General features: G+C 36.6%; 1 protein-coding gene across 2 annotated transcripts in view; it reads left to right on the top strand.

Annotated features, from left to right (window-relative positions):
• The window catches only part of LOC150089667 (casein kinase I), a 187,411-nt gene that overhangs the window by 42,348 nt on the left and 123,643 nt on the right, over nucleotides 1-21,420 (top strand). For both annotated transcript variants that reach the window (XM_090389586.1, XM_090389587.1), the window contains exon 2: nucleotides 16,700-16,806. In XM_090389586.1, the coding sequence (XP_090245712.1) occupies nucleotides 16,700-16,806 (107 nt within the window). The remainder of the gene's footprint in view (nucleotides 1-16,699; nucleotides 16,807-21,420) is intronic.

Below are 21,420 nucleotides of genomic sequence, written 5' to 3'. Positions count from 1 at the left end.
CCGACTTATTTAATTTTTTAAAAGAAACTCATTTATATGAACTTATCTGACACATGAATGGTGAAAAAGAAAAAAAAATTTCATTTGCAGAATTACTGTGACAGGCACAATTTGGCCTCAGTTGCCCTTGTGCCGATAAACTCCCATCCAACCAAACCATGTTACCCATCTATCGACAATTCAATGAAATTTTTGGAGAAACTCGATCAGTTGCTCTTGACATTTCAAAGGCTTTTGATTGTGTTTGGCATAAAGGTCTTCTAAATAAGCTTATGGTTTGCCAGCTGTTTTTTTTGTAATTGGGTATCCAGTTTTCTCTCTGACCGTTTACTGCAGGTGATGGTAGATGGCTCTCTGCATTTTTACTTCTTCACTGATGCTGGTGTTCCCCAAGGTTCAGTTCTTTCTCCCACTCTTTTCGTCTTGTATATTAATGACCTTCCACTCACCGGAAATGCTATCCATAACAATGCTTTAAGTCATTTAGATCTTCGGATTCCATTTAGTTATTAGAATTTGACATAGGATCATAACCAGTTCCTTATCTATCATCTCCAGCATAATATTGCTTCTTTTCTCTGCATCACTCCATATTTGCTTCTCTTGAAAGATCCAATTCTTCTATAAATCTCCTTGCAAGTAAATTTTTGTTTTTGAAAAGTTGTAGTACTCTCCAAATTCATGATAGAATTTGTTCATTTAAGTAATTCTCCAGCAGGACAAAGATAACTTATTTGATTTTAAACCTTCTAACACCAGTCCTATTTTATATCTCGCATAGAGATTTCTTCTGTTCCTGTGTTCATCTTTGACGACACTCTGATTTCTAGGCAAGATCATATATCTCTATTGAGGATTACTCTGACTTCTAATCACTCTTGGCATTAGCACATTACAAATATTGCTTCCTCTACATCTAAAAAACTGAGTTTTCAATTTTGTTCTTGGCATTTTTTCTTCCAAACAGCTGTTTACTCTGTACAATTCACAATTCCCCCACCATGGAATATTGTTCCCACATCTGGGACGGTGCCCCCGAAACCTCTCTCAGGCTTCTAGATTCCATTCAAAACAGGGCAGTTAGTTTAATTAATGACTCATTTCTAACAGACTCTTTCCACTCTATCACAGATGTTCTGTTTCTGCTACATGGCTTTTCTGTAGATACTTGCATGGTCATTGTTCTTCTGAATTTGCATTCTATAATTCCCTCTCTCTCTCTATTCCAAAGCAATTTCAACATGTCATAACCAGTCAACATCCTTTTACTGTCTGATTTTAAACTCATAGAACCAACTTTTCTTCTTCCTCATTTATTCATTCAACGTCCATTTTCTGGAACAACCTTCCTTCATACGTATTTCCTGAAAATTGCAATCTACAGAATTTGAATTCCAATGTCAACAAATATCTTCTTTCTTCTTCTCAACCTTTTTAACCCATGCACAGTTCTAAGTACTACATGTCCTAATACCTCTCATTTGAGGTTTTCATAAAAAAAAAAAAAAAAACAAGCAGCTATTTCAATAGTTGCTTGTTCTTTTACTTGAGTTGCCGAGTTAGAAATATTAATATTCTCAATTCAGTTCTGCAAGTAGCAGCATAGGCAACTGAAGAGATCTGATTGAGATAATTAAGTCCATGAGTGGATTGAGTAAGCTCAATGTCAATGGCATTCTTTCTCATGCTGGTGCTACACTTACACACGAGGGGCCATAAAATCAAATTGAGGAATAATGTTTGCAGGATAGATGGGCGGAAGTTTACCTTCGGCCATTGGGTGATTGATTGTTGGAACAAACTTCCATCTGTTGTTTCCTTCAAATAGGCCTCTGGGGGTTGGGTAAGTTCTGACTCAATAATTGCAATGGAATACATTAACCAAATATAACCGAAACTTTAGTAACATAAATTAAAATAGAATAATAATAAAATAAGACAGGATAAAATTTTTTTTTTTTTTTTTTTTTGTTGTTGTAAAAATAAAATACACTGACAACCATAGAGTTAAAAGTAATAAAATGATAAATAAAAGTAAAATATATAAAGTTAAAATATACAAAATATTACAAATTAAAAAGTGATAAAACAACTGTAGCTTTCAAAGGCCTCCTTTATCAACAGTAAAACTTGTTGTCATGCCAGATCCTTAAATAACATCAGCAGGATCATTGCTCATGGCATGTGTTACTGTAGGAGCATGGGAATTGTCCTCCACATGTGCACAAAGGCCGGAAATGGCTCAGGAACGTGCCTGGCAGAACCGTTCATCACATCCGAGAATTAAGATTTCAAAGAGGGGGAAGAATATGGACTTCCCTATCTCTATTGATGGTATTATGTTCGTAAACTTTTCTTTAATTGTATAATTTTTTATTTTGGTGGCCATTACTTCAGTCCTGATTTACTGATTTTGCATGTATTTATTTCTCATGCCCTAGAATTTATTGTGTTTTGAGAAAACTAAATCAAAATCAAAGTGTCCTACCTCTCATAGTGCTGAACTGAAGTCATGTGATTTCTACGTAAATCACTTGTCAGTTCATGTATATTTTTGTCTAGTTTAGCCCTTAGCAGTTTTAGCTATCCTAAGTATAACTTCTAGTCAATGAAAGAATGTCATGTGCTGTTGTTTACAAAAATTAACTTTGTAACTAATGTTCCCCACTTGACAAACATAAGCCGTATTCCCCCTCCAGAGATAGCTGTTTGTAATTAGCATTCCACTGATATACTCTTTTATTGCATCTCTAGCTGAAGGGAGAAACTGGGTGTCCACAGTAATTAGTCTCTGACGAGTCCTGTTGTTTACAAAAGTTACTCTGCAACTGAATATTGAATATATCGAAGTGAGTATACAGTCAATTTTTAGCTAATTTCCCATCTAGGAAATATGGTAGTAGGATGTACAGTAGAATACGAGTATATATAGTATTCACTTTTTCCAGTTTCCAATATGAAATTGCTTGCTCTATGAACACATTACTTTTTTTCATAATTCGTTTTGGGGGACATGATCGTATCCACAATATATCTGAAACCATGGAATGAAGAAGCACGTTACATTCAAGAGATTGTGCAGGAATTTTAAAATTTTTCCCAAATAATAATTGAAATCACTGAAGAGAAGCTTCATTCAATTAACATTCTATGACATGTTAATACTAAAAACCTATACTGTAAAATCCATTATTGCCTCAATAAATTTCACAGTCCAATCCAACTGTAACATATTGTAAAACCTATATATGCCATACACACCTAGACTTCATGCAGTTTGTGTCCTACATTAAATCATAATCATTTTTAAGCTCTAGTTCCAGGATTACATTTAAACTCCAGATGAACTGCAAAATTTTGTGATACATAGAAATCACAAGTCCTAAACAGCATAAGTTCATACAGCATCCATATGAGAGAAGTTGTTGGTCTGTGTTGGATATACAGCCTAGAAACATTCCATAAATCACTTGAATTCCAAGAAATCACTTTGTTGCATTAGAATTTAGTTCCCAGAATGATTCCAGTTCATAATAGGAATTATGATTCACAGCTTTTCTATCATAGCAAATTCCATCTTTTGACCTCTTCTCCTGTTTATTTACATACAACACCCAGCCTGCCCTTTGACCATTTGCAGCATTAAAGAAAGTCCAATTCTCAGATCAATTGGACTTTCTTTAGATTGTACTGAATGGTTTGAATCAACTTTATTGGCCAGTCAGTTCACGCATACTGGATTGTTCATTCAATATTAAAGTTTGTGACCGTGTGCTTTCCTTGCATATATGAGGGGGTATCAAAAAGTTCGTACCCTTACCTAGAAATAATAGCCTTAGAAAGGTGAAACTTCACTGGAACTTTAATCCTTTTCTATGTACTCTCCATGTATAGTAACACATTTCTCCCATTTATGGATCAGTTGTTTAATGCCTTGATCATAGAAGTCTGCACTTTTTGCCTGAAACCACAATTCCACTTCATTGATGACTTCTTGCGATGAATCAAAGCAATGGTTTCTTCATTTCTTGAAACAAGAAGTCTGACGGTGCTAGGTCAGGAGAATAGGGTGGGTGCTGCAGTAGCACAAATCCAACAGTTGGCGAGAACATTGCATTCGACATTGCTTCTGCAAAGGCATCAGCAATCTTGGAATCCATCGTGCGGAGACCTTAGACATGTGCAGATGATCATGTAAAATGCTGTGCGCTGACCCATAACTAATTCCCACTGCGTTTGCGATGAAATGAATTATCACACGTCTGTCACTCAGCACCAGCTGTTCAATGTTTGCAACCGTCTCACTGTCTGTGGATGTTGATGGCCTTCCTTTTGGCTCGTCAAAGACGCTTGTACGACTGCACTGGAACCACCTTTTTACAGTGTCATATGATGGACAATTCTACCCATAACACAGCTTTCATTTTCCCTCAATTTCCTGAGCTTTCTTGCCCTGAAAATGCAGGAACTTGATTACTATTCAATACTCCACTTTGTCAACTCTAGCGTCCTTCCTCAGATTCCGGGCTCCACCTCTGGTGTACGACCACCTATGGCAATGAAATTTCACGTTAGTTATTGAATATGTAGACAACTTATATTATATAAAAATGGCATCTCCCTACTGATGTTTTATCTAGGTCAGGGTACAAACCTTTTGATACCCACTCGTGTCATACAGTGTCCTTACTGGTGCACCGTTTTGCAGTATGTAAATAACACAAACATTTATAACAGAGTGTAACTAGATAAAAACCTTCCTTGAACCATAATTAGACCAATCTGTGAAAATCCTCTTTCACTTTTCAAAGACGGATCTAATCCTGAAAGAAGTTTTGACCACCAAATTCCTTCCTGCCCTTTCTCAGTTAGACCTCAAAAATCAAACTCTCGTTTCACAAATAAAATTCTCCTGTTTAATATTGCATCTATGAATTTTGTTGTTTAACTCGAACATCTGTATCTGGGAAATTTTTGGTTTCAGACCCCAATTTTTTGCATCACCAGTCCAGATCTCCTGAACTATAGTCCAATTCTGTCACCCCCTGGAATATTTCTCACTGTTTTGCCTTGTGATTATAGTACAGTGCCCCACCTCTCAAATAGATTTAATCCTGACCTGCAAATTCAACCTCATTTCCAAATGAAAGATGTTTTGATTGCTTCAGTAGGTCGACAGATACAATGTGGACCCCCTTAATAACTGTCACATTTGGTTGATTTCCAAGAGACTTGTTAGGTTCTTCTACTACATCATTGAATAAGCACAGAGGAGATAATCATTGTACCCTTAAAGGAGGACTGTTAGCTTCCGGACTTATTTTATCCTGAGATGGCACATTGTCAAATATTTTTATTGCGTCAATAATTTGTGCCTGTTTATTTTTCTAAACCCGTCAACCTCTCTTCCACCCTCATGCACATTGCAGATAGATCTGTATTATCAATAATCTTCCTGTCATTATTATTCTGTGTTACTGTAGCAGTATTTTTCCATTTAGTATCTTTGTCCTGAGATTCCATACCTGGATTACCGTGAACTATAGAGCTATTGTTCTGCACTTCAAGTTCTGGTTTATCATTATTCTGCACTTCACTTTCTTTTGATTTTTGATTCAACATAACGTTTTGCAAAATTGTGCCTGTAAGGAATCCTTATCAACCAGCAAGGAAGATGTTGATTTATCCATATTTTTCATTAATTCATCTTTAGTTGTTTTCTTCTCCAAATAGTAACGATCATTCCAAAGTTGTAATGAGAGTTGAGATAGTTCATATAATCCTTTTATAGCTCAATCATTAGGATCCAATGTGCTCTTATTCCATCAAAGCATCTTTTCCCTGTCAAGCATCACTCCATATTTGCTTCTGTTGAAAGATCCAATTCTTCTATAAATCTCCCTGAAAGTAAATTTGTGTCTTTGAAAAGTCGTAGTACTCTCCAAATTCATGATAGAATTTCTTCATTTGCCAACCATTCTTCAGAATCAGTATTACCTTTTACTAGTCTGGCAGCTTTCACCTCATTTAATGTAATTTTAAATTTTGAATTTGTATATGTAGATGACAACTAGTATAAGTTAATATTATCCTATATAGTTTATAATGGAAACAGTACACCTATATATAACTTACTATAAACTATCAAACTAAACTCTAAAACTCCAGGTGTTACTATCAGTTTACTAATTTCCTAACCATCAAAGCTGAAGGCAGGTGTTGCTGCTGTAACCATATATCTCCACCCACTAGAGGTCTCCATTGCCTTGATCATAGAAGTCATGAGGTACCTGGTGAGTGCTCCACCAGGTACCTCATGACTTGGCAATATTCTCTTTTCTAATGAAGCTGTTATCTCGTGTCCACTCTCAGCCTTGTTTTGTTTGATATTGCAAGAATGCAAAATGGGATGATCTGCAAGAATTTTATTCTCCTTTTCCTTTGTTAGATTACTGTTTTAAATCTTTGTTGTCAGTGTTTTCTCAGAGAGTGTCAGTGAAATTATTCTTGTGACTATGAAATACTTTATTCCTCACTTGTACTTAAAACCACATCCTTTTTCTAAATCTTGGTTTTCCAATAAGTGTACTAAGGCTGTTCAAGATAAGAAACTTGCGTCTCCATCCTTTGATATGATTGTCAATATGGACTCCATCAGTGTTGATCCACTGGTGTCATATTGGCTTATTTGATGGAAAAGTTTGGTGAATTTCAAGCATTTGCTCATGACATTTCTAAGGCTTCTGATCATGTTTGGCATAAAGGTCATCTAAACACATTTGAGATTTATTTATTGCCAAACATTTTTAAGTGCATTTATATATATAAATATATACTTAGTAGCTATTGTCTTCATCATGTTTGTCCATCTGCAAGTTACAGAGGCACACCTGGTGGACAGATTTTTATGAAATTTCGTATTAGAGTTTATTAAATATATTTTTGATCCAGAATAAATTTCATTACAGTTGGACACAAAGAAATTTGTAGATTAAATGTAGTTTTAATGCAGTGTCATTAGTGTTGGATAGTCCGTGCATGCTTCACATGTATTGTTATGTAAGAACGTATAAGATTAGTGAATGTGATGTTGCTTGTGAAGAGATACATATGTAGAGAGGGAAAAGAGACTTAAAAAAATGAAGTAATGAATACTGGAGGCTTTGCTTGCTGCACTCGTTTCTTTTGATAAAATAAAATAAAATACAGGCAGTTCTCGCTTTGAGTTCCCGGGTTTACGAGGTTTTTTTTTTTTTTTTCTCAAAGTATCAACTATCAACAAAATCGAAAATATGAACATTAATTTGCAAAAAATGAATGTTAAACATTCATAAATACTGCATTCCAAACCACGTGTGTAGCTATACAATACAGTGTACCGCTTTACGATATTAATCAGTTCCAGAGGCACCATCGTATCGTTAAAATATCGTAATGTGAACCCAATAACACATTGTTTTTTTGATAATTCATTTCAAGATCTAAGAAATTGAAATTGTTGCTGTATAATTAAGCTATTTATGTCTCTAAAATATAATTTTTAAGGTCACTATCCTGACCTTAAGGCCATATAAAAGGTCGTGGGTGCGGTTTGTAAATTGTATTAGTTATCAATTCAAATCATTAAAACGCACTACACTTTCATTGTTATCATATGTTCTGTTATAAGAATCAATTACGCCTTTGTGATATTTTTCTAAAGCACATTTCTGGAGGTCACGACCATAAAACAATAAAAATTTTGCACTTCCCGATTTATTGGACTTTTCTGTTACTGCAAGCAGTTATAAACGGGTAGTAAACTCGATGTTATTGCATTTGCGAAAATACCGATAGCTGGAATTTGTGGTTTTTTACGTTATTATGGTGAAATGTGTTTTCCATTTACTGAAATCTTCAATTGTATAAAAAACATAAATAAAGTTTCAGAATCTTCTCTTCATTCTTTTTTTTTTAAGCTTTGTAAACCTGTTACTCCATGCGAATCTTGTTAGTTACAATTTGTGTGTGCCATTAAAAAATGCTTATGCATGCATCATGAAATTTATAATTAAAAGAGAAGATTATCTTGGAAACAAATGCCTCTTGAAACATTTCTGAAGAAGACTACTCCTTGTGCAACAAACCAGTGAGTGCCGAGCCAATAATGAGGGATCAACGAGTGTGCATTTAGTCGATGATGAAGAATAAACATTTTTTAACATTTGTAAGTTGTAAATGATTTCTCTATTATTATAATTTGCTTGATTTTACAGGCTACATTTTCATGTCTTTCAATAAATCAATCATTGTTTAAACATAAACTAATTAGCTAACTAATTTCATTGTTTGAAATTAACGTAACCCCTATTTTTAACCTTACGTCTATGAGAAATAAATTCCTGCTCTACGAGCGTGCACTAGGAACAAATTAACTCGTAGAGTTGAGAACTACCTGTACTTACATAAGCTTTTGATACTTTGTCTCTTCCTTATTTATGAATACATAAATATGTTACATATGGAAATCAACAATGGTACCGCATGGTCATGCTAAATAAAGCACGTGCACTATCTAGCATGACCACTCTAAAACAGAAGCTTGTTTTACCACAGTAAAATCTTCTGTTGCGTATTTTAGTATTTGTTACGTATTACCACATAACCCATATCCCTCTTCTCCCATTGGCTGAATAAAAATCACTAGGAGGAAAATGTTTTTAGTGTATAGAAAGATCACACAATTGTGGTAATTGAACTCAACCTCTATGTTTAGGAAACATAAAACTATAGAGTTATTAGGAGTGGTATGAAGTTATAATCCTAATAATTGATAAGGAGATAACTGTATTTACTTTTTACTTCTATTTATCATAGAAAAAAAAATTCAATTAATTTAAAAAAGAATCAAATGCATCCGAAATGTAACACTCTGCATACATTAACTTACTTATTATATTTGGTTATCCAGTTTTCTCTCTGACTACTCTTTATAAGTGATGGCACTCTATATTCTAACTTCTACACTGATGCTGATGTTTCCCAAGGTTCAGATGTTTCTTTCACACTTTTTCTCTTGTATATTAACAACCTCCTTCCACTGTCTGGAAATCCTATCCATAGGTTTGCTGATGATAGCACATTTCATTCCTCATTCAAGTTTCAGAAACTGTTTCAACTTCTCAAATATCTACCACCAATTGCTTGTGTGTTGGTCTCCAGGTAATTCTACAATAGCAAAGATAATTTAGTGCATTTCAATCTTTTTAAAATACCAGTCTTATTTTATATTTTGCAAAGAGGATTCCACTGCTCCTATGTTTATCTTTGATAATACTCAGATTTCTAGACAAGATCACATATCTATATTATGACTCATCCATACTTTTAATCTCTCATGGCATGAGTGCATCACAAGTAATATTTCCTCTGCATCTACAAAACTAGGTTTTTTTTTTGCTCTCATCATTACTTTTCTTCTAAGCAACTTCTCTGTACAAATATCAAATCCATCCCACCATGGAGTATTGTTTCTATATCTGGGTGTCCCCCAAACCTCTCTTTCAAGCTACTAGACTCCATTCAGAAGAAGGCTGTCAGGTTAATTAATGACCTCTCTCATAGATGTAGTGGTTTTGCTGCATGCCTTTTATGTAGGTACTTCCACGTGCTCTGCTCTTTAATTCTCTCTTCCAAACCAACAGTGGCAACAGGTTATCGACAGGAGGATAACAAGTTCTTCTGTTGGGAGAAGACTTTGTTGGAAAAGCGCAGAAAGAAATAAAATTATTTTGATTACAGATAAAGCCGTGCTCCTGGCCATAGACTAGGGCAAAAATGCTGAGAAGGAGTTCAGTTCTGTGGATCTGATATGAACCCACATGTTTCTTAGAGTTGCCAGTAGGTTTGGTCCAGTGGTCTATCTAGTACCGACCAGTGAAAACTCTTTTAGAGCTGTACCCTAGAAATATAAGGAAAATTGGATCTTGCTACTGCCCATAATAGCCTCAAAAAGACATCAGTCATACTGTATGATGAAAGAGGTGGGCGATGCTGGAGGTTTGCACTCGAGACAAAACATAGGTTTCACTACTTCGAGCCTCTAATAAGCAAAGTGGCAGAGTTGCACTGGATATGGAGTAATCTATCACCTAGTGACACAGAGGGACAACATTAACATTACTCTGTGTGGTTAGCCTCACACATTGAACCCTGCTTACTTTGGTTTGCACCTGGTTGGCCACCTCCATGATATCAGGTGCAGTGTTTCAGGCTGTGCACATGGCAGGGGGGTAAACCTAGGTTTATTAACAGTTCCACCATCACAAAGATGCAAGCAGATGATTTGGTTATTACAGAATGACCAGACCTAACTGAAATTCTATCTACTTCACTCATAAATGACACCTGAATATTGGTTTCATTGTCATTTCAGACATACAGGTAGGAAGCTGTAGCCTGTTATACCCAGAAGAAAGTGTGGGAAACCTCGAGGGATCAAAGATTGGCCAGACAGTCAGATAATGCCATCCTGTACTGCATGTGCCTGAATGCTACTGAAAAAACAGCATGGTGTTCTGGCATATTTCGTTTGTAATCCTTTGTCGTCAGTTGCATTTCAAAAAGCCAAGTAGCATTGTAATAAATTGTGTTGTGTGACATTATTTATTTTTATAGAGTATTTTAGGCCAAAAGTCTCATGCTATGTGGTAGCATATAGATTAGTGCAATTGCATCAGCTTAATTTGTTGCCATTTACCAAAGTAGTTATGTTGGCATCGTTTTAATTATATCACATACTGTGAATACCTTCACGAGTTGCCTTGGTATTTCACTACCTGGAATAAGTAACACTTCATCAGTGGAGAAGACTCATGTTACTCATTCTCAGCAGATGCCACCACCCAGACGGCATTGTTTCGAAGCTTATTGGCTTCTCATCAGTGGGTGGGCAGGTACTCTGGTTGTTGCAGTAGTGACAACCCAGTTACAAAGTATAACTCCACAATATAAGAGATGCCTGATGGTGTGCAGGCATCATTTTAATTATTTAATTAAAACGATGCCAACATAACTACTTTGGTAGATGGCTATGAATTAAACTGATGCAATTGCACTAACCCATACACTAGTCATTGTATCATGTAGCATAAGGCTCTTTCCCTAAAATACTCTTATATTTTTTTTATTTTTATTATTATTATTTTTATATTTTTGTATGGGTGGCTCCTAGAACAGAAGTTTATCTCCACCTCGTTGCTCTATTCAGTTTTTACAGACTCTGTCAAGGTAAGGCCAGTGTGTATCGTGTAAAAAAAATAATAATAAATAAATAAAAATAATAAAAAAAAAAATTTTTTTTTTTTCAATCCACATAGGAATATCCAATGATGGATGAAGACAGATGAAAAGGAAGGCGAGAAAGAGAGAGAAAAAAAATAAAAGTTTTTCATCCTGTTCGTGAGCTTATGTGTGTGTTCTGTAGCGTGATGTTGTGTTTGACCTTTTGGCTACCTGGAAGCAGTGATCACCTGGATGACTTCCTCCAGGTACTCGTCCCGAGCAGGAGGACAAGGCCTCCCCTGCTATCTGCACGTCCTCCTCCCTGGGGAATGAGTTTCCCAGGGAGGAAAGAAAAACTTGTATAAGATGAAGAGAAGGAAGGAGTAAAGAGGAGGACTATCCTGGCCCAGGGAATTCCCAATCCAGGATGGATTGCTAGAACAACGCAAACATACAAAAAAAAAAAAAAAATAAAATAAATAAATAATAATAATAAATAAAATAAACATATAGTGTGAGAGAGGAGCTTTCTTGGTCTGGGGACCAGGAAAGTTCTGACCTCCACGTTCCTGCAGGTCAGAACGCGAACAAAAAAAAAAAAAAAAGTTTAAATCCCACAACCTAGTCAAGGAAAAGAATAGAGCATTGGCCAGGATGTCAGCAAGCAGAATGATGGGAAGAGAGAAAAAAAAAAAAAAGAAAGAAAGAAAGAGGGATTTTTTTTATTATTATTAATTATCCCACACGGGATGGATAGGAAAAGGCTAGCAAGAGTGCTAGGGCTACTAGTGCTAGCAGATCAGGAGATGAGAGAGAAAGAGGGAGGGAAAAAAAAAACTAATTTCTTTCCATGCAAGACGAAAGAAGTGGTGAGTCTGCATTAAGCCAAGCGGCCATTAGTTATTGATTTGCAGAATCTGGTAGGATGATCTTCCTTCTACGCTTGAATACCTCTGCTGCAAAGTGCTGTAGTGCACTTAAGTTCCTTTGGAATTGTACCAGTTCTACTTGGTCAGGAGAAAAATCCCAAAATTGCTGCCTGGAGTTGTTGTCTATGGATTTCGTAGATAGTACATTCAGAGAGTAGATGTGCCCGACTCTCGACAGACCCGCAGAAACAGAGATCGGTATTTAGTAGACATAATTGGTGGAGTTTCTGGTTGAGGGATCCATGTCCAGTGATCAGAAAGGAGGTTTCCATGCTGATTGAGAACCACTCGTTGACTGCTTTGCTGGTTGCGAATGTGACACCCGGTATAAATGTTCTCGTAACAACACCTTTTGTGGTCGTGTCCCATCTTGTCTGCCATAAATTGATTAGCTCGTTATAGTAACAAGCTCTTTCCTGTTTGGTATCACTGTCCAGGTTGAGTTCAATATCCAGTATTTCAGTTGGGATTCTTTTCTTCAGGCGATAGGCAAGTCCTCTATAGATGAGGAATAGATCCAGGGGGATATTTCCAGATATTACTTGCAATGCTGCAGTTGACACAGTTCTACAAGCACGATGGGTAGCAAGAATAATGCTTTTCTGGATGGAGTTAAGCTTCTGTTTGATTTTGCAATTGGTCGCTCGGTGAAACAACATTCCTGCATACTGGTGGTGATAGGTAATAAAACAGCTTTATAGTATAACTGTAAGGTATGCTTAAAATACCCTATATGTACTGCACACCATCAGGCATCTCTCATATTGTGGAGTTATACTTCATAACTAGGTTGTCACTGTTGCAACAACCAGGGTACCTGCCCCCTCACCAATGAGAAGCCAATAAGCTTCGAAACAGTGCCGTCTGGTTGGTGGTATTCCCTGAAAATAAGTAACATTAGTCTTCTCCACTGATGAAGCATTACTTATTCGAGGTAGTGCAATACCATGCAACTCATTGTGAAGGTATTCACAGTGTGAGATATAATTAAAAAGATGCCAACATAACTACTTTGGTAGATGGCTATGAATTAAACTGATGCAATTGCACCAACCTATATGCTAATTATTTATTTTTTTACTATTTTTTGTTTATAAATTATTTATAACCAAATATTCCAGTTCCAGAATCTTATTTATTGCTTTCGTGATTTATTTTTCAAGTATATTGTTTTATGTAAATATTATATTATAAAATTAAATACAAAGATTTTTATAATAGAAAGTTATAACTAAGTGCTGTTTTGGAAACATATCATGAGTTGGTTTTTTTTTTTTTTTTAATATGATAAACTGCTATGTGTGAATATGCAGCTTTGGGTGGGGGCATCAGTTTGTCTCACTATAGCACGTTTGCATTTGTTTCTGCCACATCATGTATGGAAATATCATGGGAATGAAATTTTAAAAGTGACCATTTTATCTCATTTGGATTTTATTTACCGCTGTTTACAATGTTGTTATGAGAAATAATTTAGTAAGAAGTATTAGTATTAGTCAAAGAGTAGATAAGAAAATACAAATTATATGCATCCCTCCTCACTTAGGTAACTGTCCAGTTGAATTTCTTTAAACTGTCAGCCGTGGCTACCCGCAGAGGTGACTTGTTCCAGTAATCAATGTCTCACTGGCTAAAGGAAAACTTCCAAGCTAGTCTGAACATCTCTTGTAATTTGATTTTATAGCCACTAGTTCTGGAATTCTTTATAAAAGTGAAAATTACACCTTCATTCATTTTACTCACCTCTCTGAGCCTTATAAACCTCAATCAGGTCCCCTCTAAGGTTCCTGCTTGCCAAGCTCTGGGGCCCATATAATTAAAATCTTTCCTCATATGGTCACCGTTTTGCCATGCGAGTTTCCTGTCTTTGGATCCTGTCAGGAAGCTGTGTCTTTTTTCGGATTAGGTCTCCATACTTCGACACTGAAGCCCATATAATTAAAATCTTTCCTCATATGGTCACCGTTTTGCCATGCGAGTTTCCTGTCTTTGGATCCTGTCAGGAAGCTGTGTCTTTTTTCAGATTAGGTCTCCATACTTCAACACAGTATTCTAAATGCAGTCTTACAGTTTCCTTATACAATGAGGAAACTGTAACTGGGATTATGATTTCCCTATCTCTACAGGATATTGTTTGATAAAACATTGATAGGATAAAACAGTGGGCTTTTGTGGTTGCCTGTTTACAATGCTCAGAAAACTTCATATATGTGGCCCTATCATAACTCTCATATCCCTTTCTACATCTACTGTTTTTAATTTAACTCTGCCAACTGTATGAGTTATTTTAGAATTGCTATTTGTCAAGTGTAAGATCTTGCATTTTGCTGCATTAAAACCTAGATGCCACTTTTCTGACCATTCTTGAAGCCTGTTCAAGTCATCCTTAAGGAGTGCTGCTTGTCACTGATCATTAAAAACTCTTCCAGTCTTTGTTGTCTGCAAATTTTGATATTACGCCCTTTACCTCTTTGTCAGTGTCGTTTATGAAAATCAGAAACTATAATGGTCCAAGAACTGATCCTTGCAGATTTCCATTTCTGACTTTACACCAATCTGAAGAATATCCATTAATCACTACACTCTGCCTTCTGTCCTGCAGCCACCCTGCAGTCCATCTTAGAATCTCTCCAGTATTTACATCATGTTTCAGCTTATACAAAGGGTATACAAAGTTTACAAAGTCTTATACAAAGTTTTGCAATACAGCTTTGTTTATTTAATTTTTTCAAAGTAATTTCCTCTACATTCAATACACCTCTCCATCCTCCGAAACCAATCTTTAAACCAGTTCTGCCAAGTTTCACTAGGGAGTAAAGCACACTCGTCCCAAGCCCGTAGAAGGTCCTCATCACTGGAAAACCGCCTCCCTTTTAGCTTCATTTTCACATGCGGGAACAGTGCAAAGTCGCAGGGAGCAAGGTCTGGACTGTAGGGAGGGTGCTCGAGAAGTTTCAGTCCTGTCGTGGTCAAATATTCGGTGCAGGCTTTGGCGCAGTGAGCTGCAGCATTATCGTGATGGAGGTACCAGATGTCCATTCTTGACTTTGGCCGCAGGTTCTTCATAGATCCAATGACTCTAGGCAGGCATTGTTCAGTATACCACTTAGCTGTGACTGTCTTCTGCGTGTCCAAAACGACACGTTCCACAATTCCACTCGATTTGAAAAATACAGCTATCATTTTCTTCTTTACAGATCGGGATTTTCTGACAATTACGGGTGTGTCGTCATCATCAAAGACCCAAACTTTGTTTTGAGCCTTGGTCGGCAGATCGTAATAGTACAGCCAAGTCTCGTCACCTGTCACGATGTTGTTCACATACCGAGATTGTCCCTTATCAAACTTTTTTAACATCTCCCGGCACCAAGTCACACGTCGTGTCATCTGCTCTTCAGTCAGTTGATGCGGCACCCAGAGAGAACAAAGTTTCTTCACGTGCAAATGATCTTGCAGAATCGAATGAATTGCTGGTGCATTTAGGCCCAAAGTATCCTCTATCTGTTGGTAGGTCACTCGCCTGTTTTCGTCAAGCATTTTCCTCACAGCAGTAATGTTTTCCTCCGTAACTGACATTCGTGGCCTTCCCGGCCTCTCAGAATCCTCCAGAGTGAAATTTCCCCTTTAAAATTCTCTATACCACCTGAATATCGTTGTACGATGTGGACAATCATCATCTAGTGCAAGAGTCATTTCTTCTAAGCACTGGACTATGGTTAAACCACGCACGAAATTATACCGCAAAACTGTCCTTATCTCATTTCGTGACCACGATGCCATCGCAAGCACTTTACACTCTCACTACTAATGAATAACTGAGCCCATCGACTTGGCGCGGCGGCTACTATGCACGTATGAACATGTCTCAACATGCAGCGACAAGCAGCTTCCTGTGATTCATTGTTGCGTCATATTGCAAAACTTTCCTAGTACCCTTTGTACAGTAACATCTCATGAGGGAATGAGTCAAATACTTCACTAAAATCCAAATAAATTATGTTGATATTGTTCCCTACATCCAGTTCATGAGTAACTCTGCCAAAATAGCTTACCATGATTTTCTCTTAGCAAAACAATGTTGTGTGTCCTTCAGAATTCCATTTCTATCTAATTGTCCCTGGATTGCACTCTTGGTCATTGCCAAGATTTTCCTTACCACTGAGTCAGACTAACGAGTCGGTAGTTACTGACACCACTCTTAGAACTGATACATTGCCACTTTTCTAATCGATAGGTGTCTCTCTTGTGTCCAAAGATTCCCTCATATTCAACCTAAATGGTTCAGTACACTCTCTGGCCACCTTAATGTTTAAAGTGTTAAAGCTTAGTTGCTTGAAGTCTTGATGTGTGCATAAAGAGGATGGCTTGTTTTATTTTTATAATCATTAATTATGCAAAAATAAGTTAAGTGACATAGTATCATTATGTTTTCTTAATTATATTTTATGAATATTTATATATAATCAGTTTTATGTGTGTTTTCATATTTTTGAATGTTTGTGTTTTAGGAAGTAGCTGTAAAACTGGAATCAACAAAAGCCAGGCATCCTCAATTATTGTATGAAAGTAAACTATATAAAATTCTTCAAGGAGGTGTTGGAATTCCTCACATTAGGTAAACAGTGTAGTTTTTAGTTGTTTCTGTTACTATGTTTACATACTGCAGAAAAATTACTACTTTCACATTAAATTGAAAAGAAAAACATTTAAACCATAAAAAAATACAGAAAAATAATGCTATTGGTAGGGTTATTGGTAAGGCAGTGCACTATTTTGCTCCTCTGAACCTCACCACTCCTATATCTGTTGTGTTGTTTGTATATCTAAACAAAAAATAAACATATAAAAAATCTAAAGAAGCTTATAAAATAAAATTCTACTAAAAAAAAAAAAACACAAAAGAACCTGATGGCACCATCTTTTCAATGGACACCAGCACTCAGACTGAAATACTGAAATATGACCTTTTTTGAACTCCAAAGAAGGGTCATATTTCAATCACTGATTGCTATCTTAGTAAGTTATCAGTGGATATCCTGATACTCCCCAGACATTAAGAGAAATAATGAACTAAACATAGCATATGCTATGGCCAATGCATTCCTATGAAATAAGTATTGGTATTAATAATGGAAAATGGTTCAAGAAAGCAATCTTATATAGCAACAGTCAAAAAAAATTTTCCCATTTCACTTCCCCATCCCCTGCAATAGTTTCTGTTGTTGCACTGTCTCAGAGTTTAGCCTAAAATTGGTTCTTCCTTGAATTTATTCAAGGAAGAACTAGAGAAACCACTTCCACAACAAAGGATGGAAGCTTGTTTCAGCAATCAACCAACCATTGGCTGAATGTAAACTTCTACACATCTATTCCGAAACCATCTTTCTTCAATTTGAATATATGCCCCGCTTGTGTGCATAGGCTAAGCAAGAGGAAGAATCACATCAGCATTGAGTTTGCTGAAGCCATAAAAAGCCTTGAACACCTCAGTCAGATCACCTTGCAGGCCTGCCTTCCAGATGCTGCGATTTGTAGAACTGAATCCTTTCTTGGGAAGAGCACCCCTGTTTTCTCCTTGCCAATCTCATTGCCTTCTCTTTACCAATTCCAGCTTTACGTCCTTCCTAAAACGAGGCCTCCAGACCTGTATGAAGTACTTTAACGGTGTGGCCCGACCATTGCCTTATACAATGGAAAAATCACCTGCTTGTCCCTAATAGGAAAATTCCTGTATATCATTGAAAAGCACCATGAGCTGTCTTGGCAGCCTGTCTGCTCTCTATTGTCTGCTTGTATCATTAAGTTTGCATCATCTGCAAACTTAGACATTACCCCTGATATACTGTTATCAATATCATTAATAAATACAGAAAAGAACAATGGATCCAGCACCAAACCCTGTGGGACTCCACTAATAATATTAACCACGAAGAGCAGTATCTGTTGATAACCACTCTGTCTTTTCTCACTCAACCATCCCTTTATGCATATCAGTAACTAACTTAATGCCACACTGTGCTGATATGTACAGCACTCTTTTATGTGTAACAATATCCAAAACTTTCCTGAAATCCAAGTATATGATATCAGTATTGTTTTTTGCATCCAATTCTTTGTTACTTCATTATAATATCCAATCAGATTGGTCACACAAGACTGCCCCTCAAAAAATCCATGCTGTGACTTCAGTATAAGTTCATTGCTGTCTAGATAATTGTGTATTACATATACCAACTAATATTGTAATAGGTGCATTATGGTCTTAGTAGCCCTTGCACCAGTAAATTAAACAAGCAACTATGAAAATCTTGTATTAATTCTTTAAACAGAGACTCCATTATGTTCTCTGGAAGAGAAGTTAAGCTACCTGGTATGTAATTACTCATATCACCCTTTGATGCTCCTCTGTGAATTGCAGATACATTTGCACATCTCCAGTTTAGGACCTCTACTGAATCCAAAGATGCAGTAATAATTATGGCTAAGGGTTTGCTTATCTCATTTGCTACTTTCCTTAATATAATTGGGTAGATCCTACCCAATAATGACTTTTTTATGTTTAACTTCAACAATATCTCTTCCACTTTCCTCTCAGGAAAGTGGAAGAGATATTGTTGATAAACTTCTGCCATGACACTCCCTAAAGAATTCCTAATATGTGAATGTAGATGTGAAGTACATATTCATCTTCCGCAACCTGAGCAGGATTATCGGCATTAAGTGGACCTATGTGATTCAGCCCCTTCCTTCTACTGTTAATACAAGTAAAGTAGTATTTGATGCTTTTCTTGGCATTCTTTGTGAGAGACTTCTCGTAATCTGCCTTGGCTTGCCTAACCTCCTTTTTGACTTGATTGCAGACCAGTTTATATCTGCCACAGGCTTCTGTATCACCAGATAATTTATATGCATCCCATGCATTTTTCTTCTCTGCCAGGTGTCTTAATAGTTCATCTGACCTCCATTTAGGTCTAAACTTTGAACAGTATTTCTTGGTTGGTATGAAAAGCTTAGTAGCTTCTATGATTATTTCCCTGAATACCTCCAATTTAGAATTTGTTGTTGGTAACAACATCAGTTACCAACATCAAATAGAAGTTAAACACTGTCTGGAACCACTGTATTCTGCTTTTCGAAAGCAAAAACTCTTACCCGTGATGGTAGTTACATCTTTAAGTAAATCCCACTGTAGTACACTGATCACTGCCTAGTGGTTCTTTTATATGCAGATTCTTAATGCATAAAGAATCACTGTTGATAATCAGATTAAGAGTGTTTCTCTCTCATTGTCTTGTTGCCTTTCTAACGTGTTCAAGTAGAAAACAGTCATCAGATAAATCCAGAAAAGTCTTGCTAGTGTGTGTGAGTGACCAAGTAACAATTTTCAGTCAATATCTGGAAAGTTAAAAATCCTCCATTATAAGACATTGTAATTTGCTGGCCCTCTCTTTCTCTGTACTGTTTGTTTGCTGTACTCAGCCCAGTCATTTGGCGTATAACACACTGCTACTCTCATTTTTGTCTTCCCAGTGCTTATGTCACACCAAACTGACTAAACATTGCACTGGCCATCCATGTTAACTGAATTATACTACTGCCTTAGATTTTATATTCTTCTTAGCTAAGAGCTTAACTCCTCCCACCTGTCCTGTCTGTCCTTTCATGGTTCACCGAATAACTGGTACAGGAAAAAACTGAAAATTGTATATAATTTCAAAAAATTAAAGGCAGATCTTTTCCTTTACTCAGATTGAAGCGTGATTTGGACTGTCTTGCCTCCAAATTATCAAAGTAACCATTTATTATGACAATGAAAACATGCTTGCTGATGATACCAGAACCTGATGTGCATACTGGTTCTGGTAGCATTGGCAAGCAGGAGTGTGTCAGCAGCATGGTCTGATAATGGGTATTGGTAAGATGCCTGAAACATCACCTTAAATGTCTAGTGGTTTGGGCTATAAGTTAATAAACTATATTATTAATTTCATTTTTTATAAGAATGGTTATTAAATATAGTAATTAATTTTAATGAAAATGTGGTTAGATTGTTTCAGATAAAATTAAAAAAAAACACTTAAACCATGAAAAAATTCATCAAAATACAAGGGATGTTCAATAAAGAATGATCGTAATTTTTCATTTTCTAGCTGAGCTGCAGAATTTAAGACTATAACAAGCTGCATTACATAGTAATTGCACAGTTGATTCATGCTCGTGGTGTGATGTTGGCAGTCAGTCAAGTTTGTGCCAGTTCAGTTTTGCCTATGTAATAATGGATGCGACACTTGAGGAACAATATGCTACTCTCAGATTTTGTTTTTTTCTCAAGAAAACATCAGCTGAAGTTTATGAAATGTTAAAAGAGCTTATGGCGAATCTGCATTTCTATATAGCACAGCCCACAAGTGGTTTACAATGTTTAAAAATCTGCCTGATTCAATCACAAAAATTGGCAGTTCTGGAGCTCCAACAACTTCAGTCCCCACAGAAACCATAAATACTACTTGTGTAATCATGAGAGAGAATATTGGTGTATACTAGTAAGTCAGCTGGCAGAGATGTTGAGAATATCAGTATGAAACATGCACAGTATTCTCCATGACCATTTGCATATGACACGTGTTCGTGCACACTGGATTCCAAGACTACTCGAGCAACTGCAAGTTTGCATGGAGGTTTGTCAGGAGCTGCAACAGATGGTTACTGAAAATGGTGAAGTGCTGCACAAGGTGATAATGGCGGATGAGACATGGTGGCTAAGGTAAAGAAAGCCAACACGAGAACCATGGCAAACTTACTGGACAAACTGGTTGCTGCTACCGCAGTTTCTCCCTGCATTCTCGGAAATCAGCCAAGATAGATGATTTCCAGGAATCCAGAAAGAAACCAGGTGTAAGCAGGTTTTAAGTAGTTGCTGTAACCTGCCAGGGTGCAACTCCCACAGCTTCTTGATATCATCAGCCTCAAGAAGGTTGTCTAGGGTACTTTCCAAGTGTCAGATTATTTACTGCAGCATTCAGCATCTCTGCATAAATGGGGTGGCTCACAATAAGCACAGGGAAATAAAAAATGAGACTAGGGGTGTATTATAGGCCAAATGATGATGAGTATAACAAACAACTATACAGACAAATAGAGTGGTTCTAGTAAATCAGAATGTCTTATAATAGGGGATTTTAACTTTCCAGATATTGAACTGGAACCTATAGGTTGGTCACAAACACAG

Source organism: Mastigoproctus giganteus, chromosome 2 (genome assembly GCF_048544385.1).
Source record: "Mastigoproctus giganteus isolate SK-2022 chromosome 2, ASM4854438v1, whole genome shotgun sequence".
Classification (NCBI taxonomy): Eukaryota; Metazoa; Arthropoda; class Arachnida; order Uropygi; family Thelyphonidae; genus Mastigoproctus; species Mastigoproctus giganteus.
The sequence above is the reverse complement of the archived record's forward strand: the minus strand, read 5'-3'. Positions and strand labels throughout refer to the sequence as shown.